This window comes from Bos mutus, chromosome 21 (assembly GCF_027580195.1).
Source record: "Bos mutus isolate GX-2022 chromosome 21, NWIPB_WYAK_1.1, whole genome shotgun sequence".
Taxonomy (NCBI): domain Eukaryota; kingdom Metazoa; phylum Chordata; class Mammalia; order Artiodactyla; family Bovidae; genus Bos; species Bos mutus.
In genome coordinates this window covers 6,712,979-6,737,965 of record NC_091637.1, presented here as the reverse complement: position 1 = coordinate 6,737,965, position 24,987 = coordinate 6,712,979, and the positions used below count along the sequence as shown (strand labels likewise).

The following is a 24,987-nucleotide window of genomic DNA, read 5'->3' as shown; positions in this document are numbered from 1 at the left end:
CTCTGCAGATTTCTCTCTTTACTTCATTCTTATTCCGCTAACTTCTAGGCCAAAAAGTATACATACATCCTTGTATTTAGGATCAAATCTCAAAAGCAAGATTGCTGGATCAAAGGATAGGCATGTTTTACATTTTAAAGTATTTTTGAGCAGTATTTTATTGTATAATATTACCATTTATTTGTATATCTGAAAAATCATAAAACTTTTTTAATATGAGTTAATTTATATAGGAATACTGTTATATAATTAATAGATAAATAAGAAGTAGTTAGGAAGCATTGTGATTTTGGTTCCTAACATTTATCTTAGAAAATGTTTTGAAGAATTTTTCTATCATTTTAAATGCTATTCAAAATTATTAAGTCTCTGATCTTTGTGGTAGTTTGATATTAAGAGAATAGGAGATACAGGTTCTGTGTTTGTCGTAGGCATCCACATAGTTGTTAGATGAATAAATAAATGAATATAAAGTAGAATAGTGTTAAGGACTATAGTACAAGTGTATGAATTCCAGATTGAGAATCTTTTATCCAGGGACTCTGTCTTAAATTCTGTATCCCCAGGCCTGGCCTACTGCCTAACGTATGCAGGACACATCATCTAATTCTATGGATCAGGATTGTAAAAGACTTTTTAAGGAAGGTGCTATTTGCATTGATCCTGAAGAATGACTTTGACAGGAACTTGGGAGGAAAACTATCACTTATTCATTCACCATGTATTTATTGAGTACTTACTGTGTATCCAGTATTCTTCAAGGTGCTGACAATCAATACCTCATGGAACAGATTCTTACTCTCATGGAATTTTTGTTTCTTGACTTCCCAAACTGAAGAAAAAAATATTAACTGAGATTAAATGGCAGAAGATTAGGATCAATATTTGTCCAAAACTTTAGTGACAAAAGGTGATGGTGACTGTGACAGGGACTGTGTTAGAAGCTCTGGAGAGTGGAATGCAAGTTTGAATTGGTGAGGAGGAGGTGAAAAACTAGATAACAAGGTTAGTGGGTCTAAAGATTTGGTTTTGATTTGAAAAAGCAGGCATAGCCGGAGGGTCTTGACAGAGAAGGACACTTTTTCTTTCTCCTTTTTTATTTTCTTTCCTCTTTACTTACCCCTCTTCTCTTTTCTAAGAGGAATGAGTTGAGCCTGTGTAAATGCTTATGGGAAATCTTCATTAGAGAGGAGTTGAAGATACAGAAATAGGAAATAATTAAAAGTTCAGGATTTCTAAGAAGGTAGGAAAGGACGGGCCCCAAAGTACAATTGGAGGGAGGGAATGACTTTGAAATAGTATCCCTTCCTCCTTTAACAAGAGAAAGGAAGGATAGGTGCACAGGAAGATACAGACTGTGGGGGAGACAGTTTTTGTCTGATGACTACCACTTGGGGAGTGAAGATCTGTGGAGAGTGCAGGTTTGAAATGATTGCTGTGAAGAGTCATGGCAGTTTGTTTTGAGAAAGGTGGTAGAACTGTTGGGATTATTCAGCAAGCAGTTGATAACTAGACTTATGGTGGAACCATCTGCTTGTTTAGGGATTTTTCCCTGCAGTTCTTAGCTGTCTGAGGTATAAAGAATTTGGGATGTCGCATTTATGCAGGCTGAAGTTTTTCCAGGTACAGAGGGACTAAGGAGGTTTAGGATTTTGGCAAGAGTGATTAAAAGGGTGGGGCATGGAGTCTAAGCTGAATTGGAGGCAAAGAAAGAAAGGAGTGAGTGAATAGGGAAAATGAAGTGGGTCCAAAGGATCCCGACTTATACTGGGCATGATTGAGTGAGCCATCCGGATGGATGGGATATTCTGGTCGTGGAGAGAGACTTAGTCATGGAGAAGTTTCAGATGATGACAGGTTATGAGTGTGCAGGCTGAAGGGGGCTGGGGTAGAGCCTACCTTGTCCCCTTGCATCCCAGTCCCTGCCCTTGCTCCCCACCAAGTAGCTGGGATCTGTGTAAGAGTGAGAGAAGGAATATAGCATGGAAGCAGAAATCAACAGTGGAAGCATTTGAAGTCTGCAGTCCCAGGAAGAGAGTATTTTCATTGTTTGGTAACAGAACTTAGTACTAGGAAGTAATAGACCCAGATCTTACGTGCTTAATCTCTTTGGAGCTTAGTTCCTTCTTTTAAAATAAAAGGTGGCAAGTGACTTGCATGGAGGAAAAGAACTCAACCTGGAAACACAATTATTCAATGATCTGCGAGTTTCTCTTAATGAGTGCAGTAGGTAGAAGGCCGTCCTGGGGATGTGGAAGAGTGACCTCCCCAAATAACTGATGGAGCTCTCCTGTGTTGCCAATTTTATTTATAAATATGAATGGGTAGAAAAAAATGGCATGTAAATTTTAGATGAAATAGGGTGGTTTGGCGTGCTGCGGTTCATGGGGTCACAAAGAGTCGGACACGACTGAGCGACTGAACTGAACTGAAGAGCAATAGAGTAGATGGATCCTGAGTAAGCAGTTAATCTATGCAACAGAAAAAAACTTAAAAATGATACCCGTCTGAGCTTGAAGGGAAGAAGAGGTATATCCATCATAATCCTGAATTGGGGTGACAGAGTAAGGTGCAGATGTATTTCTTTGCTACTGGCCCAGAAGAAAACATTCCTGACCTTCCCCCATCAAATATGATCAGGCAAATCATAAAAAAATACAGAGAGTCAAAACACAAAACGATATTTAACTTTTAGCAGAAGAAGTGGTAAAACATTGATCATCCTTACCTAGTAGATTGAAAGAGGTTAATTGCTGATATTGAAGATTATCAACACTGTGTGTGTTGAAGACAATGGGGAGCAGATGCTCTCACATACTACTGGAGGGAGTGGAAATTGACTCAGTGTTTTTGGTTTGTGGTTGGACCATATCTAGCAGAATTTTACATGCACATATGTTTGAACTAGCATTTTGACTTGTGAAAATTTCAGTTCAGTTCAGTTGCTCAGTTGTGTCCTACTCTTTGCGACCCCATGGACTGCAGCACGCCAGGCCTCCCTGTCCATCACCAGCTCCCGGAGCTTACTCAAACTCATGTCCATCGAGTTGGTGGTGCCATCCAACCATCTCATCCTCTGTCATCCCCTTCTCCTCCTGCCTTCAGTCTTTCTCAGCATCAGGGTCTTTTCAAATGAGTCAGCTCTTCACATCAGGTGGCCAAAATATTAGAGTTTCAGCTTCAGCATCAGTCCTTCCATTGAGTATTCAGGACTGATCTCCTTTAGGATGAACTGGTTGGATCTCCTTGCAGCCCAAGGAACTCTCAAGAGTCTTTTCCAACACCACAGTTCAAAGATCAATTCTTGGAGCTCAGCTTTCTTTATAGTCCAACTCTCACATCCATGGGAGAAGGCAATGGCACCCCACTCCAGTACTCTTGCCTGGAAAATCCCATGGATGGAAGAGCCTGGTAGGCTGCAGTCCATGGGGTCGCTGAGGGTCGGACTCAACTGACTGACTTCACTTTCACTTTTCACTTCCATGCATTGGAGAGGGAAATGGCAACCCACTCTAGTGGGGTTTTTTGCCTAGAGAATCCCAGGGACGGGGGAGCCTGGTGGGCTGTCGTCTGTGGGGTCGCACAGAGTCGAACACGACTGAAGTGACTTAGCTAGCTTAGCTCACATCCATACATGACAACTGGAAAAACCATAGCTTTGACTCGATGGACCTTTGTTGGTAAAGTAATGTCTCTGCTTTTTAATATGCTGTCTAGGTTGGTTATAACTTTTCTTCCAAGGAGCAAGCATCTTTTAATTTCACAGCTGCAGTCACCATCTGCAGTGATTTTGGAGCCCAGAAAAATAAAGTCAGCCACTGTTTCCACTGTTTCCCCATTTATTTGCCATGAAGTGATGGGACTGGATGCCATGATCTTAGCTTTCTGAATGTTGACCTTTAAAGGCAACATTTTTACTCTCTTTCACTTTCATCAAGAGGCTCTTTAGTTCTTCACTTTCTGCCATAAGGGTGCCATCATCTGCATATCTAAGGTTATTGATATTTCTCCTGGCAATCTTGATTCAGGTGGGCTTCATCCAGTCCAGCATTTCTCATGATGTACTCTGCATATAATAAGCAGGGTGACAATATATAGCCTTGACATAATCTTTTTCGTATTTGGAACCAGTCTGTTGTTCCATGTCCAGTTCTGACTTTTGCTTCCTGACCTGCATACAGATTTCTCAAGAGGCAAGTCAGGTGGTCTGGTATTCCCATCTCTTTCAGAATTTTCCACAGTTTGTTGTGATCCACATAGTCAAAGGCTTTGCCGTAGTCAGTAAAGCAGAAATAGATGTTTTTCTGGAACTCTATTGCTTTTTTGATGATCTAGCAGATGCTGGCAATTTGATCTCTGGTTCCTCTGCCTTTTCTAAAACAAGCTTGAACAACCAGCTTGAACTTTCATCTGAACATGAAAGTTCACAGTTCATGTATTCCTGAAGCCTGGCTTGGAGAATTTTGAGCATTACTTTACTAGCATGTGAGATGAGTGCAATTGTGCAGTAGTTTGACCATTCTTTGACATTGCCTTTCTTTGGGATCAGAATGAAAACCGACCTTTTCCAGTGCTGTGGCCACTGCTGAGTTTTCCAATTTTGCTGGCATATTGAGTGCAGCACTTTCACAGCATCATCTTTTAGGATTTGAAATAGCTCAACTGGAATTCCATCACCTCCGCTAGCTTTGTTCATAGTGATGTTTCTTAACACCCACTTGACTTCACATTCCAGGATGTCTGGCTCTAGGTGAGTGATCACACCATTGTGATTATCTGGGTCATGAAGATCTTTTTTGTACAGTTCTTCTGTGTATTCTTGCCACCTCTTCTTAATACCTTCTGTTCTGTTAGGTCCATACCATTTCTGTCCTTTATTGAGCCCATCTTTGCATGAAATGTTCCCTTGGTATCTCTAATTTTCTTTACCCAACAGAAAAAACAGCCAAGTGAACAAGGATACTCCTCACAACATTGTACATGATGAAAAATTGTGGAAACCTAAGCTTTTATCCATATGGGCTGGGTTAAAATTAGATAGCAGCTACCATCATTTGAGGTGTTACTAGGTGCCAAGCACGGTTTTAAGTAATTTATGTGTGTTAATCTAATTAATCTGCAAGATAATTATATGAGGTAGGCACTATTATTCCTGCTTTATAGACAAGTAAACTGAGGCATAAAAAAGAATACATCAAACTTAGTAGAGATGATAGCTGTGGAAGAGGGAGGCCACAAGAGTTGGGATAGAAGCTCTAATAAACAGAGCCTTACACTTAAGTGTTTATAGTAAAAGAGAAGGGTCCTACTACTGAGTTTGGTTTATATTCTTTTCAGTAGATATTTATGATTTTTATAATTAAACATGAAAATGAGTTTGTTGGAATTTGCTGGTACTAGGATCTTTCCCAGCTCTCAGATTTATTAATCAGTGAGTCTAAACATTTTGATTTACAGTGATGGTGATGCTTGCATTTATGCTCCTTGAAGCTGCTGGCTGGGTTGAGGGTGGAAAGTGTTGATGACTGAGAAGTCATCCAGCTATATGCTCTACCTGCTTTGAATTTGGTAAGAGTAGTATCTAGATCAAATGATCATCAGAACACCTTGAAGGGAAAACCAACAAAGAGATGGTAAAAATGAGCACCATGCAATCAAATGTGCCAGAAGAAGTAGGGAGAGGGAATGATTTTGTTTTTGTTTGATGGTGTCATTTTGAATTCCAGCAAAGGACCTCTGTTTCCCCCTAATTTGTCAGACCCTTGCATCTTCCACAGCCTCCATAATGACCATGAATGCTGTGTTCTCGAGTTAACACTGTACAGAAACATCTTAGTTATTTCTAAACCTGAATGCATGGAAATAGCCCTGTCTGTGTTTTAATGCTTATTTATAATGTATGCTGCTGCTGCTGCTGCTGCTAAGTTGCTTCAGTCGTGTCTGACTCTGTGCGACCCCATGGACTGCAGCCTACCAGGCTTCTCCGTCCATGGGATTCTCCAGGCAAGAACACTGGAGTGGGTTGCCATTTCCTTCTCCAATGCATGAAAGTGGAAAGTGAAAGTGAAGTCGCTCAGTCATGTCTGACTCTTAGCGACCCCATGGACTGCAGCCTACCAGGCTCCTCCATCCATGGGATTTTCTGGGCAAGAGTACTGGAGTGGGGTGCCATTGCCTTCTCCCTAATGTATGCTATAGACCTGCAAAACATTCATTACAAATGTACCAGTAACTATCTCAGTTAACACACCTGTGCCTGAAAAGTGTGAGTTTTGTTATCAGTTGAGTCATTCAGTCATGTCCAACTCTTTGCGACCCCATGGACTGCACCACATCAGGCTTCCCTGTCCATCACCAACTCCCAGAGCCTACTCAAACTCATGTCCATCAAGTTGGTGACACCATCCAACCATCTCATCCTCTGTTATCCCCTTCTCCTCCCGTCTTCAATCTTTCCCAGCATCAGGGGCTTTTCCAATGAGTTGGTTCTTCTCATCAGGTGGCCAAAGTATTGGAGTTTCAGCTTCAGCATCAGTCCTTCCAATGAATATTCAGGACTGATTTCCTTTAGGATGGACAGGTTGGATCTCCTTGCAGTCCAAGGGACTCTCAAGAGTCTTCTCCAACACCACAGTTCAAAAGCATCAATTCTTCGGCACTCAGCTTTCTTTATAATCCAACTCTCACATCCATACATGACTACTGGAAAAACCATAGCTTTGACTAGATGGACATTTGTTGGTAAAGCAGTGTCTCTGCTTTTTAATATGCTGTCTATGTTGGTCATAGCTTTTCTTCCAAGGAGCAAGCGTCTTTTAATTTCATGGCTGCAGTCACCATCTGCAGTGATTTTGAAGTCCCCAAAATAAAGTCTGTCACTATTCTATTTTTTCTCCATTTATTTGCCATGAAATGATGGGACCAGATGCCATGATCTTAGTTTTCTGAATGTTGAGTTTTAAGCCAACTTTTTCACTCTCCTCTTTCACTTTCTTCAAGAGGCTCTTTAGTTCTTTTTTGCTTTCTGCCATAAGGGTGGTGTCATCTGCATATCTGAGGCTATTGATATTTCTCCCAGCAATCTTGATTCCAACTTGTGCTTCATCCAGCCCAGCGTTTCTCATGATGTACTCTGATATAAGTTAAATAAGCAGGGTGACAATATACAGCCTTGTTGTACTCCTTTTCTATTTGGAACCAGTGTGTTGTTCCATGTCCAATTCTAACTGTTGCTTCTTGACCAGTATACAGATTTCCCAGAATGCAGGTCAGGTGGTCTGGTATTCCCATCTCTTTAAATCAAAGGTATTTTTCCTATTGAATCTTCAGATTTAAGTATTTTGTCCTCTCAGTGTTACTGGTTGGTTGTCAGTAGATCCTTGTCAGATAGTAAACAAACTATTTGAAATAGCTTGGAAAATTAATGTTGACCTATAATTTATTCTGCTGAATCACAGAATTTTAAAGCTAGATGGAACTTTGTAGATAATTTAGGCAGTTTGTCTCTTTGAGGTAAGTAAGCTTAGAAGAGGTTAATAGATGGATCTCAAGTCATTTTTGTGGCCAGTTAGAGCAAGACACAGGTCTTCTAATTTGTAGTTCTGTCAGTGCTGCTTTTGTAATTCTGCAGGTATTTGTTGGTGACCTGTTTCTAGCCTCGCACCGTGTAAAAGTTTAACTACATTTATCCGCTGTGGAACAATGAAGCGTTCCACGTTAAGTGAATTTTCCTGGTTACCTCTTTGAAGTTTACTTCTTGAGTTTTACTGTGAGTCTAATTGTTCTTGATAGAAATACTTTTACAACATGCATCATTCTGTACATTCTTAAAGAAATATAGGGAACATGACTTAACCCACTCTTCCTGACTTGTAGTTTTGGCCTGGGGAATTAGGAGAGAGTTTAGAAAGACGTGACAGGGATACAGACCTTTCACTCTAGACTCTATCCTTATGTACTTGAGGGATTCCGTGTACAAGCAGAAGGCTTGTACACATTTGTGTATGTTTCCATACGTTTAAATTCATTTTCAAGCATTCACTATACTAAAAATGAGGCACCTATGCACCAAGAGTGAGATACCAGTTTCTATATGTTAGTCCCATCAAATCAGTCTCTCTCTCTCTCTCTCGATTGATAGATGAATATAGATAAAATGTATTTAAGGTGTTTGAAATATCATGCTGTGAGCTTGGAACATTGTTCCTTCCTGAAACAAGCAGTTGTGTCATAAGCATATAGGATTGTAAAGGCTAGGTGTATTTTTAAATGGTTAATCTGGCCTTATGGAAAAGTGTTTAGTATTCTTTTTTGTGTGTCTATTTTAACTTTGAAAATTCCATTTATAAAATCATTGAATGCACATTAAATAGGTTTTTTTAAAAAATAGAAAGTAGGTAGGGGCAAATGATGATCCAGTCTTCAACCCTTGTTTAGGATATCTCTACAGCTTTCATTTTTAAACAAATATTTTTAATATTAATACTTTACAGAATTTTAGTAATTTTTAATGTTTGTTTTCTTTTGAAAAATATTCAGATACAGACATCCCTTGGTATCTGTGGGGAACTGGTTCTAGTACTCACTCCAGTACCAAAATCAGAGGCTGCTCAAGTCCCTTGTATAAAATGGTTTGGTATTTGCATATAACCAATGCACATCTTCCTGTATACTTTACATCATCTCTGCTGCTGCTGCTGCTAACTTGCTTCAGTCGTGTCCGACTCTATGTGACCCCATAGACGGCAGCCCACCAGGCTGTGCTGTCCCTGGGATTCTCCAGGCAAGAACACTGAAGTGGGTTGCCATTTCCTTCTCCAATGCATGAAAGTGAAAGTGAAAGAGAAGTCGCTCAGTCGTGTCTGACTCTTCATGACTTCATGGACTGCAGCCTACCAGGCTCCTCCGTCCATGGGATTTTCCAGGCAAGAGTACTGGAGTGGGTTGCCATACATCATCTCTAGATTTTTTATAATACCTAATACAGTGTAAATGCTATATAAGTAGTTGTGAAGACAGTGTGAATGTTATATAATAGTTGTTGGTGTAGCAATTCAAGTTTTGCTTTTTGAAACTTTCTGGAATATTTTTTCCCTGATTATTTTTGATGCATGGTTAGTTGAATCCAAGGATACAGAACTCACATAGACCGATTGTACATATTTCAGTTTGTAAATGTACTAGATGTACAGACTTTTTAACTTTGAGCATATTTTTCTGTAAAAGTTTGTTGCTAAGTGAAAAATATCAATCTGGAAATTTTTTTTACATTTTTGGCAATAAAACACTTGCAGTTTTGCAGATACTTAACATTTATTTATTTATATTTTTAAGAGAATAATTTTAACCTCTATAAATATCAAGCAAGTACTTCATCATTTTAAGAAAATAATTAAAAATTTTATCGTTCATACAGTTAAGTAGTTCTTTAATGTTCTGTGTCGAAAAGAGCTAAGTTTAAGTGAAAAACTGGCAGTGAGTGTAATACTAACTAGTATTAGAAAGTAATACTAGAAAGTTACTTTCTAGTATGATAACTACTAGTTATATGTAGTACTGTTTAACTTATAACAAAATACTGAAAATTCAATTCCTTCAGTTCAGTTGCTCAGTCGTGTACGATTCTTTGCGACCCCATGAATCGCAGCACGCCAGGCCTCCCTGTCCATCACCAACTCTTGGAGTTCACCCAGACTCACGTCCATCGAGTCAGTGATGCCATCCAGCCATCTCATCCTCTGTCATCCTCTTCTCCTCCTGTCCCCAGCCCCTCCCAGCATCAGAGTCTTTTCCAATGAGTTAACTCTTCGCATGAGGTAGCCAAAGTACTGGAGTTTCAGCTTCAACATCAGTCCTTCCAAAGAACACGCAGGGCTGATTTCCTTTAGAATGCACTGGTTGGATCTCCTTGCAGTCCAAGGCACTCTCAAGAGTCTTCTCCAACACCACAGTTCAAAAGCATCAATTCTTCGGTGCTCAGCCTTCTTCACAGTCGAACTCTCACATCCATACATGACCACAGGAAAAACCATAGCCTTGACTAGAGGGACCTTTGTTGGCAAAGTAATGTCTCTGCTTTTGAATATGCTATCTAGGTTGGTCATAACTTTCCTTCCAAGGAGTAAGCAAGCGTCTTTTAATTTCATGGCTGCAGTCACCATCTGCGGTGATTTTGGAGCCCAAAAAAATGAAGTCTGACACTGTTTCCACTGTTTCCCCATCTATTTCCCATGAAGTGATGGGACCAGATGCCATGATCTTCGTTTTCTGAATGTTGAGCTTTAAGCCAACTTTTTCACTCTCCACTTTCACTTTCATCAATTCCATAGTCATAATAAATAATCTTTTAAATACTTAATGGTCATATGTGAGTAGTGGCCACCATATTGGGTGGGTAGATAGAAAATATTTCCATGTTGTAGAAAATTCTGTTGGACCAGTGGTGTGTGTGACTGAAAAAAAAAATTAGAATCAATAGTAGCAACTCATTATTATCATGAAAATCAAACTACCACTATGTGTTAATGCTACAGAATTATAAAGAAAAATGATGCCAGAGTTCTTTTTTAGGCACTTCAAAGACAACTTTAGAAACAAAAGAATTTGTCCACATTTTGAAAATTTTACCTTCCCTCAGTTTGTACCCCTCCTTTCCATTTCCTTTCCTTTTGAAATGGCTTTATTTTAATATTTGTAATGCTTGTATTCAGTGAATTTCCAATGAAATTTTTATTTTAATGAACTTGGGACATAAAATATTTGTGATTGTTCTGATGGGTGCATTCCAAGAAATTTGAATATTTGCCACAGTTTTTTTTTTTTTTTTTTAAGAACCATTAAAATAAACTCTAAAGATGTTATGTTTTCGTATCTGGGTAATCAAAATTTGCATTTTCCCATAAAACACTGATGTATGTTTGGGATTATCTTTTTATATTGCTTATGAATAGAGTGCCCATTATTTGCACATTATAGTCTCATTACATTTTTCCTGGGAAACAGGATGTCAGTGGTAACTTCTAGTGGTCCTTGACCTAACTGATTGCACAGCCCTTGTTAGGAGTGGTTGGGAGGGGTTAGTGAGCTATTAATGCTCTTAAAAGCATTTCTTATTGCCCCTTCTCCCTCTCCTTAGCACCTCCTCTCTTCCCCCGCCAATATGTGTCTCAGGCTTTCTAGGGTTATTCACATGAAAACCATAGTTAATAATTTTTTGTTGTGTTACTTATTGCAGAAGAAATGAACTTAACTGTCAAGAGATTTTGATGATAGTAGATGGAGGTATTGAGAATCTGTTGTGGTTTTCTGTCTCCAGAAAACATCAAGGAAATATGACGGGTGTTTAAGACAAGGCTCATGCTTTTTTGGTCTGTTTAACATTTATTTCAAGAGAAATTTTAAGAGAAGAAACTGAGTAGTTAATGGAAGTGAGCCAAGAGATAAGAGGGTAAACGCTAAGGGACATTGTGGGGCAAATGGTGAGTAGGGCTGTGATGGGCATTTCTGCTATTGTGGGCCAGGAAAGGTGGGGCTGCTCATCTGTCTCTGTTCCCATTAGCCTGCCAGGGCTTCTGACTTGACTGTTGAGAGATCTTGCTCTATAACATACATAAAAGGAGGAAAAATACTGGAGGAGGAATGAACTAATATTCCTGGTAGTAAAGAGGTTTTCTTTGGTTGTTCTCATATAACCCCATGGTATTTAACTTGTGCTGTATGCTTGCCCAGAAAAAGTGATACCAAATTATTGATCCAACTAGAAAGCTTGTTGAGTATGTTGTGGTGGTTTTTGAATGAAGTAACTTTATTAAAATTAAAAATAATTTATTGAGGTGAAATTCACTTCGTGAAAAATTAACCATTTTAAAGTGAAAAATCAGTAGCATTCAGAATATACGCAGTGTTGCACACCGTCACCTTTGTTTAGCTCCAAACATACCCATCACTCAGAAGCAAAGCCCCTTGTCCATTAAGCAGCCTCTTCCTACTCCCCTCTACGCCCCAGGCCTGGAGCCCCAGTCTGTGTTCTCTCTCTCTGGATTTATCTGTTTTGGATATTTCATATATTGGGATCATTCAGCGTATCACCTTTGTGTCTGACTTCTTTTCACTTAGCAAAATGTTCTCACGTTTCATGCAGGTGGTAGCGTGTGTCATTCCTTCATTCCTTATGATTTAATAAAGATTCCACAGTGTGTATATACCACAGTTTGTTTATCTGTTCATCCGTTGATGGACATTTGGGCTGTTCCCACCTTATAGCTATTATGAACACTGCTGCTATGAACATGGGTATACATGTAAATGTTTAAGTACCTGCTTTTAATTATTTGGGGTATATATAGGAGTAGAAATATGAAACCTTATGGCGATTCTATGTTTAACTTTTTGAGGAACAGCCAAACTTCTCTATAGTGGCTGAACCATTTTACATTACTGCCAGCAGTGTACAAGGGTTCCTATTTCTCAGTTCCTCATCAGTAGTTGTTAAGTTTACATTTTTAACAAATTATGGCCATCCTGGTGGTTTTGAAGTGGTACCTCATTGTGGTTTTGATTTGCATATCCCTAATGAGATGCTGGTGGCTCAGATGGCAAAGCGTCTGCCTGCAATGTGGGAGACCCGGGTTCAATCCCTGGGTTGGGAAGATCCCCTAGAGAAGGAATGGCAGTCCACTCCAGTACTCTTGCCTGGAGAATCCCGTTGGACGGAGGAGCCTGGTAGGCTGCAGTCCATGGGGTCCCAAAGAGTTGGACACGACTGAGTGACTTCACTTTAATGCTAATGAAGTTGGGTGTCTTCATGTGCTTATTGGCGGGTTGCATGTCTTCTTTAAAGAATGTCTTCTCAAGTCCTTTGGCCATTTTTCAAGGGATTGTTTTTTTTTTTTTTTTTTTTTTGTGATTGAGTTGTAAGTGTTCTAGACACTTACCAGGTATATGGTTTGCAGATATTTTCTCCCATTTTATATATTGCCTTTCAGTTTCTTGTAATGTTCTCTTACGCAGAAAATTTTTAATTTTGATAAAGTCTGGCTTATCTGTTTTTTCTACCGGTGCTCCTGCTTTTGGCCTATGATCATGAAGATTTACTCATGGTTCCCTCCATGAATTTTATTGTTTCAGCACTTAGATATAAGTCATTGATAGATCCATTTTTGGGAGAAGGCAATGGCACCCCACTCCAGTACTCTTGCCTGGAAAATCCCATGGATGGAGGAGCCTGGTAGGCTGCAGTCCATGGCGTCACAAAGAGTCGGGCATGACTGAGCGTCTTCACTTTCACTTTTCTTTTTCATGCATTGGAGAAGGGAATGGCAACCCACTCCAGTGTTCTTGCCTGGAGAATCCCAGGGACAGGGGAGCCTGGTGGGCTGCCATCTATGGGGTCGCACAGAGTCGGACACAACTGAAGCAACTTAGCAGCAGCAGATCCATTTTTAGTTAACTTTTGTATATGGTGTGAAGTAGAGGTCTGACTTTATTTTACTTTTTAATAACTGCTATAAAAATATGCATTTAATTCAGGACTTCTTTGAAATGTGTTGTTAGAGGTAGGATGGAGCATATTTTGCTGAGCCCTGAATCCTAGTGATTCAATGATTTTTTTTTTTTTTTTCATACTGCACTACTCTCGCCGATCTCTGGGGGACTTTGGTTCATGGTGTCTTTACTCAGGGATGAAAGCTGGTAAAGGTCGCTGTGGACCTCTCATGTGCAAACTCTCTAAGGTCTCTGCTGCTGCTGCTGCTGCTAAGTTGCTTCAGTGGTGCCCGACTCTATGCGACCCCATAGACGGAAGCCCACCAGGCTCCCCCGTCCCTGGGATTCCCCAGGCAGGAACACTGGAGTGGGTTGCCATTTCCTTCTCCAATGCATGAAAGTGAAAAGTGAAAGTGAAGTCGCTTGGTTGTGTGCGACTCGTAGCGACCCCATGGACTGCAGCCCACCAGGCTCCTCCATCCATGGGATTTTCCAGACAAGAGTACTGGAGTGGGGTGCCATTGCCTTCTCTGCTCTAAGGTCTCTAGTTTGACTTAATTCCATTGACCAAAGCAAGTCACTTAACCATGTTGAACTTAAGTGCAATCCTGCCTGTTGCCCAGAAGGAGAAAGGAAAGTAAGTGGTGCACAGTGACTATAAGAGAATGCAATTGAACATGTGTTTGCAACATATTTGAAGTATTTGTTCCAAGATACACAATTTTAAAACATTCCCATTGAAGGAGGTTGTAAGTTTTCCATAACAGTACATGGTAAAGCATCACTGATTCAAGATTTGAAGTGAATTTTATACTGTGTTTACTGAAGTTTACTTTTACATTATTTATAAAGAAAAATTATTAAGTGATAATATGAAATTTAATGATGGGAATTTTGGTTTAATTTATAAAACAGTTTTCAATTAGTTTAGAAGGAAGTATTCATACTCAAGGAATTTGGGTACAGATTGTTTATCTATTAAAACTTTTGTATGTCAAATTTGTGAAAAAGAAGGAAATAATAGTAATAATAGTTTTGCAAGGCACTTTAAGATTATTGCTCTTAATCGATCAGGATTTTAAAATTTGAAAACATTTAAAACTTAGTAGTCTGAGTCCTGTTTGTGTGGCACCTGTAATCCAGCATTAGAGCTTAGTTGCTCTGAGTGTTAGTCGCTTAGTTGTGTCCGACTCTTCATGACCCATGGACTGGGACCCGCCAGGCTCCTCTGTCCATGGGATTTCCCAGGCAAGATTTCCCACTGGAGTGCGTTGCTGTTCCCTTCTCCAGGGGATTTTTCTGACACAGGGATCAAACCTGGGTCTCCAGCATTGCAGGTGGATTCTTTACCATCCGAGTCACCTGGGAAGCTCCTTAGTTACTCACAGAGTAACAACAATGTTGATGTTAATATATAGTGATCCAGTCTCTTACCTGCTTTTCATAAACTATGTAAATAGGAAAATTAAAATATATAGTGTTTCTCATATTATTTAGTTTCATTGCTAAAATGTACCACTAGGAAGCAGAGAATGATATTTTAGAGCACCAGTAGATGTCAGCCACAGCCTATGCAGCAGGCTGATTCTTTACCAGGCTTTTTGCTTTCTTTTTTTTTGAACCCAGCATCCTAATGAACTGCCAATTTTCTCAAGGTTGGTGTGCTTGTTTTTAAATTAAAACACAATGTACTTACTCGTAAAAATATAGTGATGCAGTAATGGCAGCAGAAACATTATGCAGTGCTTAATTGTGTGTGTAGGGAAATATCTCACAGAGGTAACTAGTTGGTCATGGAAAAATTGCAATACTGTCTGGTAAGAGCCAAGAAGGCATCTGTAAAGAATGACCATGGGTCCTGTAATCAGCCAGATATGGTATTGATATTATAGCAGATCAAACAAGTTGAGGTTCTAATAGCATTTCTTTTCCAGATAAGCCTTTTCTTTTTAAGAGGCACAGCCAGAAAGCTTCTTACCTCTCCTCTCCCACCCCCTCAGTGCTTTAGTTTGCCTGGAATGTCTTGTAAGTATCCCCACAGGTGGAAGTGTATATTCCTCTTACTAGGGGAGGTACCAGTACTAAAAGAAACATTTTGGAAACTTAGATCCAAGAGCAGCACTCAAGGAAAGACTTGTCATGAAGGACCTCATTGCAGATATTGATGTCAAAACATAGGGGAAAAGGAATCACAGCTTCGGCATTTGAAAACTAAAAGTGGTTTTATCAAAAGTGGAAACTTAATAAATGTTTCACTGACTTCAAAACAGTATTTAGATTCAGTGCTATTTGGTTATTATGAAAGTGTGAAGGCTATTATATATGTAACTAATTTGGGATACTGCTGCTAAGTAAATACATCAGTATGCCAATATGAAATTAATAACTTTGTCTCCTTGATTAAAATAAACCATTGTGTTCAAGATTTTTAAAAAATAGTTTTTCCTCAGTATAAAATATAAGACCCTAGTGAACTATTCCTTGGTACTGTCTTCAAAATTATATACCTTTATTCTCTGTGGCCCAGATATACCAGAAATACCAAACTAATGGCATTTCTTTTATTGAGTGTTTAGAACCTAAGTTACATATAATGTGATTGATTCCTCAATTGTGTAACAATTTATATAGTAAATTTTAAATTTGATTTTAACTTTTTTAATTTTAAAAGACATATATGCTCATTATTAAAGATTCAGATGATATAAAAATAGATGGAGAATAACAGCACTATCCTTTTCCTAATGATAATCACTGTTCTAAGCTCCTGTAAGAAAAATTACTTGTTACAAATCTCCCAAACTTTTATTTTTCTATTGACACAATTATTTTTATAAGTGCTTTTGAAATGTAAGATTTTGTCATGAGTGCTGCCAGGCAGTTACAGTAGAACAAACTGTGTTTGTGATTTCTTAAACACACCTGTCTCTCTTTTGTCTTTTCACATGTTGATTCATGTGCCTAGAAAGCTAACCAGAACGCTCCTCCTCCCTACTCCATGGCAACCTCTGATAGTTAAGTCTTTCAAGCCTCAAGTTAGTCATAATTGCTTTTAAAAAATCATTCCTGATTCTTTGTTATTGATATCTAGCTTAATTCTACAGTATGTTTTAGTGTAGAATAAAAAAATGTTACTCCTGACTCAGTGTGCTCTTTCAGTCTTGACAATTCATGTCTGTGTGTGTGTGTGAGAGAGAGAGAGAGAGAGAGAGAGAGACACGCAGGCTGACAGGAGGCTTTTCCTTCTACCCAGGGCCTAGCCCCATCTCCCTTCCCCTCCTCCCTGTGGCCTGCTTCCTGTCCTTGTCACATCACACTCCTACTCAGAACTTAGAACCTGGTCCAGATGTGACCTCCCTTAGGACACCTGAGCTCCAGCTTACTCTGTTTATTCTGAGTTTAGTTATATCTTGGTATCTGGCCCTCTGCGATTTCAGTTCCTTTCTCCTCAGGAGTAGTTTGGGATTTTGGTTTGACAAGGGGTTGATAGTATTATATTTAGGGCTACTGTAACTAATTACACAGGCTAGGTGGCTTAAAATGCAGAAATTTACTGTCTCACAGTTCTGGAGGACAGAAGTTCCAAACCATGGTGTTGGTTGGGTTGGTTCCTTCTCAGGGCTTTGAGGAAGAGCCTCCTTTCTCTGAGCTCCCAGGGGCGGGGCGGGGTGCTTTACCAGCGGTGTTCCTTGGCTTTGTAGCTCCATCCCTCCCACCTCTGGCCCCAGCGTCACATGGTGCTATTCCCTCTGTGTCTGTTAAAACATTTTTATTTCTTCTGTGACCATGGAATATGAGATCTGGTTTCTCCAAGGGATATGGATTTTCAGTGTTCAGATGTATACGTTTAAATTGTAGTTTGATCTATGTAAGCATAAACCCAGACCTGCTGATGTATTATTTTCACATTTTCTCAAAATTTACAGCCCTTCAAAAGGTAGTACTTGTATTTAAGCTGTTTAGAAATGTTTATACATTTTTCAAAAATAAAATTTAATTCTGAGTTTTTAATTTTCAGCCAGAAAACCTTGCTCAGAAGCTTCCAAACCTTGTGGAACTGTGAGTCTGTTTATTCAAATTTTTTTTTTTTTAAAAAACAAGAATGGACATAATTTTAAGTTATTTTAAATTACAGGGAATATTTTAATGTATTAATTTATTATTTTTTGGTATTATGATCATGGTGCTCATGTAGGTAGACCTGTGGTTCTGCTAAACCCAATAGTATTTTAAAGTATCTTACCATTTACATTTATGTTTTAAATATCTTACTTCAGGGTAGTAAAGATGATGAAAGATACGTTTTTTTTTTTCTTGCAGCATCTTGGTCACAGAATCCTTTGGATAGTCCATGGAATTGGGAGTATTGGGCTTCCCAGTTGGCACTAATGGTAAAGAACCCACCTGCCAGTGCAGGAGACATAAGAGGTGTGGGTTTGATACCTGGGTCAGGAAGATCCCCTGGAGAAGGAAATGGCAACCCACTTCAGTATTCCTGCCTGCCTGGAAAACCCCATGGACAGAGGAGCCTGGAGGGCTACAGTCCATGGGGTTGCAGAGTGGGACACAGCTGAAGCGACTTAGCATGTGATTGTTAGTATTGTTACTACTACTACATATGCTACTGATATAAACAGCCTGATGGTATAAAAGATTTAAAATATAGAGTAAAAGCCTCCTTCCCTACATCCTACATTTGTTTTAGTTCTTATGATGATTACCTCCATAATACTAAATAATGTATCTTTTTAAAATGCATTTACACCTTTGTTTTTAGTATATCAACTTTATCTCTTGACTAAGGAAGATAAGAAATTTCCATATCTTGTATTTCCCTTTCTTTCTACCTGCCTCCTAATTTTGTCGAGGGAGGAATTTGCATCACCTTTTCTTGTTCTTTTTATTATTTGGCATGATTTTCAGGAGGTAAATTAGAGAGAGCTAATTTTACACCTTTATCATAAGCCAGAAGTCTCTGTCGTTTTACTTTTATTTTTGAAAAATTTCTGACCAACAAAAAAGTTGGAAGCATAGTACAATGAACATCCATACAGTTGATCTAACGTGGAGCTTAGAGGTGCCACCCTCTCACAGTTGAAAATCCAGGTATAACTTTATAGCCCTCCATTGTTTTGCCAAAAGTTTTCACTTTTGTCTCAGGTTCAAAGGATTTGTTAACAAAATGAGCCACTTGTTCTATCAGTTCAGTTCAGTCGTTCAGTTGTGTCCTACTGTTTTTGACCCCGTAGACTGCAGCACACCAGGCCTCCCTGTCCATCACCAGCTCCCGGAGCTTACTCAAACTCATGTCCATCGAGTTGGTGGTGCCATCCAACCATCTCTTCCTCTGTCATCACCTTCTCCTCCTGCCTTCAGTCTTTCCCAGCATCAGGGTCTTTTCCAGTGAGTCAGTTCTTCTCATCAGGTGGCCTAAGTATTAGAGTTTCAGCTTCAGCATCAGTCTTTCCTATGAATATTCAGGACTGATTTCCTTTAGGATTGACTGGTTAAATCTCCTTGCAGTCCAAGGGACTCTCAAGATTTTTCTCCAACACCACAGTTCAAAAGCATCAATTCTTTGGCCCTCAGATTTCTTTATAGTCCAACTCTCACATCCATACATATACTTGTTCCATACAAATAAATAATAACCAATATTTATTAGAGAATTATCTAGCTTAATTTCAATATACTAACATTAAAAGAAAAGAGAAATAGAAACAGCGGAGGATACATCACCAAACTGAATTCTCACCAACATCCAGACTCAAACAGCAGTGGAAAGTCCCGTGACACAGCACATTGGGAGTCTCAATTGGGAAAATGTCCCAGGCAGCGTGTCCGCTCAGTGGGTTAGACTTTAGAGATCGCGGTTCGGGTTCCCACTTACAATCCCAGAGGCAATCATCAATCTGTGAGCAAATAGCAGTTCTGATTTCATGTTAACGCGCAAAACTTGGAATGTTTTTAAATCTGGGGCTTGGTTGGCCAGCTTGCCCCCAGAGGCTTAACAATCTCAAGATTCATCCCCTGTCTTATCTATGATGCTGCCAGTCTTGCATTCACAGAAGGCAGTCACTCACAGTCAGGGCAGTGTCCAGGCAGGTTAGAAGCAAGGTCAGAGGCCTGCTCTGCTTTGTCTCTGAAGCCTAAACAAGACTTTTTAATTTCCGTAACATCCACATCCATAGTTCCATATCTGTGGACTCACACAAGCTTGGATGGTGTAGTACTTAGTAGAAATTTGTTGAAAAAAAATCAGAATGTAATTGGACCTGTGCACTTTAAACCCTCTTGTTCAAGGACAGGCTTCACCTAAATGTAACCAGTTAACATTTTGCTTCATTTCCTTCCTCTCTTCCCCCTTCTACTCTCTCTTTACTGCCCCTCTTTCCCCCTTTTCCTTTCCTTTCTCCCTCTCTCTCTTACACACAAATTGCACACATTATAGTGTGTGTGTGCGTGCACACACTCAGTTGTGTTCGACTCTCTGTGGCCCCATGGACTATAGCCCACCAGGCTCCTCTGACCATGGAATTTTGGAGTAGGTTGCAATTTCCTACTCCAAGGAGTCTTCCCTGATTAGGGATGGAACCCACGTCTCGGGCAGGTGGATTCTTTACCACTAGTGCCACCTGGGAAGCCCCTATGTATCTAAGAATAAAGACATTCTTGCACATAATTTTATTATTTTTAGGTCTAAGAAAAGTAGTATTAATTCAATAATATCATCTAATATACAGTTCATATTTAAATTATCCCAATTTGCCCTCAAGATTTTTTTTTTTTAAGTCGATGTCTGGATTTTTGAAGTAGATGTCTTGTTTGATTGTTTCTTCTGGACTAGGTTCACTTTAAATATCTTCAGTGATGTTCTGCCCTATTTGGTTTATCAAGGTTTTGTTTTCATTCTCTTATATATATTATATGTGTATTTATTTTTTTCTGAAGCGTGTTTTTTCACCCCTAACTACTTTAGTATATATTTCTAAGAACAGGGATGTATTAACATTTTTTAGCCCTACTTTTCTATCCTTAATATATAACTTTATATTTTTCTCCATATAGGTTTTGAACATTTCTAATAGTTTTTTCCTAAATGTTTAATTTTTTTGCTGTGTAAATGATTTTTCTTATCTGTTATATCTTCTAACTGAGTAATTTTTGTTATAGGAGCACTATGGTTTTTTGCGTATTAACTTTATATCTTGCTCCTTCCTGAAATCTTCTATTGTTTGAATTAATCATTGATTCTCCAGAGTTTTCCAGGTATACTCTACTCTCATGTCTGAAAATACAGTGTTATGTCTTCTTTTCCAAATCTTTATTTTCTCTATTCTGATTGCATTGACTAGTCCTTCTCCAGAGCAGTGTAAAATAGTATTTGAGGTAGTAGGCATCCTTGTCTTCTTTAAGACCTTAGTGGGAATATCTCCAGGTTTCATCCACTAAGAAAGATGCTGGCCTTACAGTTAACACAATTCTTATGTGTTAAGTAAATATCCATCTGTGTTAATAATCTATTGCTGCTCTACAGATTATCTCAAAATGTAGTTGCTTGAAGTGTAGGGGTAGTTAAAAGAATAAACACTTATTCTCTCGTATTTTTTGAAGGTCCAGAATCTGAGCTTGGCTTAGCTGGATCCCTTTGCTTCAGTGTCTCTCTGAAGGCTTTAATCAAGATTGTTGCCCAGGGCTGCTGACTTACCTGAAAGCTCACCTGAGGAAAGATCCTCTCTCTGTGTTCACTCATATAGTTATTGGCAGGATTCAACCAATTCCTTGCAGGTTGTTAGACTGAGAGCGTCAGTTCCTAGCTGGCTGTTGGCCCTTAGTTCATCACCACTTAGCCTCTATTATGTAGCTCACAACATGGCAGCTGACTTCGATCAGAGTGAGCAAGCAGAAGAGTATGCGAGAGCGGAGCCCTTGCCCCTTTCTAGTCTAATCATGGAAGTGGCATCGCATCACTTGCTGTGACACTCAAGGGGAGGCCGTTACACAAGGCCTCCATGCCAAGGAGTGGGGACCACTGGGGACCATCCTAGGTGCTGCCTACCACACTATTAATTCCTGCTTTCTCAAGAATTTTTTTATTAGTAATGGGTATGACATTTTTTCAGACTTTAAATCTAATGGAAAAATCTTTGAGGCCTTCAGGCCAAAAGGTGAACCAGTCATGAAGATGAAGAAGATTGCAACATAAGACTCCAAGCTGAGTAATCTACACAATGGCAGTTCAATTCTGGATTGACAGTTTTTATTTTTTTGAGCTTCTTGAAAGTATTTGACTATCTTCAGATCTCCATAGATTCTCATAAGAAGTCAGTGGAATTTTCATCATTCTCCACATGTGTGTAATATATCATTTTTCTCTGACTTCTTTGAAGATTTTCTTTTGATCTTGGCTTTTAGCAATTTAACTGTGATGTGCCTTGGTATAATATTCTTTGTATTTATCTTGGAGTCTGCTGAGCTACTTGAATCAGTGAATTTATGTCTTTTACCAAATTTGGGACATTTTCAAACATTATTTCTTCAAATACTTTTTATGCACCTTTTCCTCTCTCTCTTTATTGGACTCAGTTTACATATATCTTGTTGATATTGTCCTACATACCTCTCAGGGACTTCATGTTTCCTCCTTTTTTTCTCTGCACTTAGATTGAATCATTTATATTGATCTGTCTCCAAGATCTTGAATTGGTAGAATTAATATAGTTAAAATAGCCATACCGTGCAAGCAATCTACAGATTTAATTGTGATACCTATCAAATTACCCATGACATTTTTCACAGAAGTAGAACAAATAATCCTAAAATTTATATGGAACTACAAAAGACCCAGGCTTACTAAAGCAATCCTAAGGAAAAAGGAACAAAGCTGGAGATATAACCCTTTTAGACTTCAGATAGTATTTCAGAGCTACAGTAATCAAAACAGTGTGTTATATTCTTTTATTCACCTTTATCCAGTAAGCATTTCAGTTCTAGAATATTCTTTCTTTCATCCTTTCTTAGTTTCTGTTTCTCTGCTAAGATGTCCTTATCTTTTCATTAAGATATATTTTACTTTAGACCACTGTGCATAATTATAACAACTACTTTTAGAGAGTTGTCTGCTAATTCCCAACATCAGAGTTGCCTTGGGGTTGCTATACATTGTTTGTCATCATTGACATTTTCCTGAGTGTTCATATGTTAAGTAATTTTAGGTTATAGCCTGACAATTGAGGATATGTGTTTTAGATACTAAAATCTGTTAATGTCTTTGAAGAGTGTTGATGTTTTGTTTCAGTGGTTTCCCTGGTTGACTCAAAACAGTAAAGGGCCTTTTGGAAGGCAACTGAGATCTCAGTCCAGTTCTTTTATCTTTAGTTATAGTTTTTTCCAGTACAAATGGTTTTGGAATAAGGCACTGATTCAGGCAAAGTTTATACATAGGATTTGGGGTTTCCCCTCCCTATTTGTTTGTTTGTTTTCCGGTATTCTCTGTTTGTCAGGGACCATCGTTGCCCTGAACTCTGTCCTCATTTTGGCTAGCAAGACTGCAGTTTTCTTTTGGAATTTTAGCCACTTTTTGTGGTAACTGTTTGTCCCTTTCCTTAGACCAAATGCTATTAAGAAAAAAAGATGAAACTCAGACTTACCCAGTGTCATGCTTCAGTTTTTGTCTCTCTTCCAGAACTGGCTTTTTTGTTTACTGTTGCAGTGCCTTAGGTTCATTTTGTCTGTGTGTGCTCTTCAGTGTTTTAGTTGTTAGAGCACCAGTCTAGTAGGAGTTCATTCTGCTGTCCTGGAATTGAAACTCACATTCTTTTACTTGAATCTGTTTTTGCCTTTATAACTCAAATGGGTTTCTTGAAGTCAGCATTAGTTGGTTCTTTGATTTTGACCAGTCTAACAATATGGCTCATTCCACTGGAATATTTAGACTATTTATGTTTAATATGATTACTGATAGGATTGAGCTTAAGTTCACCATCTTAACAATTGTTTTTTCTATTTGTCCCAATTGTTCTCTATTATTTTTCCCCTTTAGTTTCCTTCTTTTAAATTATTTCAGTGTTATTTTAGGATTATGTTTTATTACCATTATTGATTTATTAACTCTACTTCATTTCAATATTGAAAGGTTTATATTTCTTTAACCTATTATAATCTACCTTCACATAACATACTACTTCACATTTAATATAAGAACCTTGGATCGGTACATTCAGTTCATCCCTCCTATCCTTTGTGCTGTCGTCCTGTGTTTTACATGTGTGAGAGTGTTGTGAGAGAGATCTATGTATGTGTAAACCATAGATATCAGTCAAGGTCCAGTTAGAAACTATACCACTAATTTAAGCAGGGAAAATTAAAGAATTGTTAATTAGTAAAATGTTATTAACTACTAAAAGAGGTTAAAAAGGACTCCATGGTACTCAGAATTAGTGAGTACAAAAAAGTAGATCTGTACCTAGAGAATTGGACAGTGAAGGGACTAAAGACTTAGGAGAGTTCCAAACCCTAGGCTGAGGTTAGACCTCTTCAAAGAAGATATGACTGCCACAAAGCATATAGCATTCACGTGGTGAAGAGCCTTGCCATCTGATTTAGGCCAGAGCAGATCTGTAACGTCATCTCACTGTTGCAGGAGTAGTACTTGTAATCCGGAGCTGGCATATTAAAAGCAGCCTGACGAGGGGGAGGCAGCTGCCTGAGAACAAGGCAGAACCAGTGCAGCAGTGGCTGCGGGTGGGGGAAGACGGTTACGTGAGGCCAGTTGAAGTTGCTTATAGAAGAGTGTTGTTGGGTAAGGAGTGTGGCCTGAGGATAACAGCCAAAGATGCTGCAAAACTGACGTCAGCTTGGGGCGTTCGTGGTTGAGATGTGGCTTAAAGTGGTCCAGGAGGGCTGCTGGAGCTTGGCTCTGAGTGGAATAAAAAATGGAAAGAGGACTGGACCTGGAGAGGTGCCTTCCTGCTATTCTCATCTTGCAGAGTCACTCTAACACCTTCTTTTGGTAACGTTAGGCCTAACATTAGATCAGTTAGCAAAGGAGAAATTTTGACAGGGTCCAGCTCCTATATGTCATAACAGGTAGATTTGTAGCTGAGAGATAAAATTGGTATCTGGTGAAATACACTGTTAAATAAATTTTGCATTTAAATTCTTAAAGAAACTTAAAAATGAGAAAATGTCTTTTTATATTAGTTTCTATATTCTATCAGATTTGGTTTGCTTGAAAAAAAGTCTTCTTTTGTCCTTTTTTTTAAAAAAAAATTCAACTTTTTGCTTTGAGATAATGGTGGTATCACACATAAGAAGTAATTCATAAACATCCTTGTGTACTCTTTTAGGTTCTACCAGCGTTCATGTCTTACATAACTATAGTATGAGATCACCACCAGGAAATTGACAGTACTACAATCTACTGATATTATTCCGTTTTCCTAATTTTTTACCCTTTTATAATCACATTCCCCGTGTCCCCAAACCCTGGCAACTGCTACTCTG

At 38.9% G+C, this 24,987-nt stretch overlaps 1 protein-coding gene across 6 annotated transcripts in view; it reads left to right on the top strand.

The window, feature by feature from the left end:
* Window positions 1-24,987, top strand: part of LRRC28 (leucine rich repeat containing 28) — a 194,033-nt gene that overhangs the window by 7,041 nt on the left and 162,005 nt on the right. For all 6 annotated transcript variants that reach the window (XR_011461553.1, XM_070357922.1, XM_070357920.1 and 3 more), the window contains exon 3: window positions 17,501-17,541. Coding sequence is in view for 5 of the 6 variants with exons in the window: in XM_070357922.1 (XP_070214023.1) it covers window positions 17,501-17,541 (41 nt within the window). In the remaining variant the exon portion in view is untranslated. The remainder of the gene's footprint in view (window positions 1-17,500; window positions 17,542-24,987) is intronic.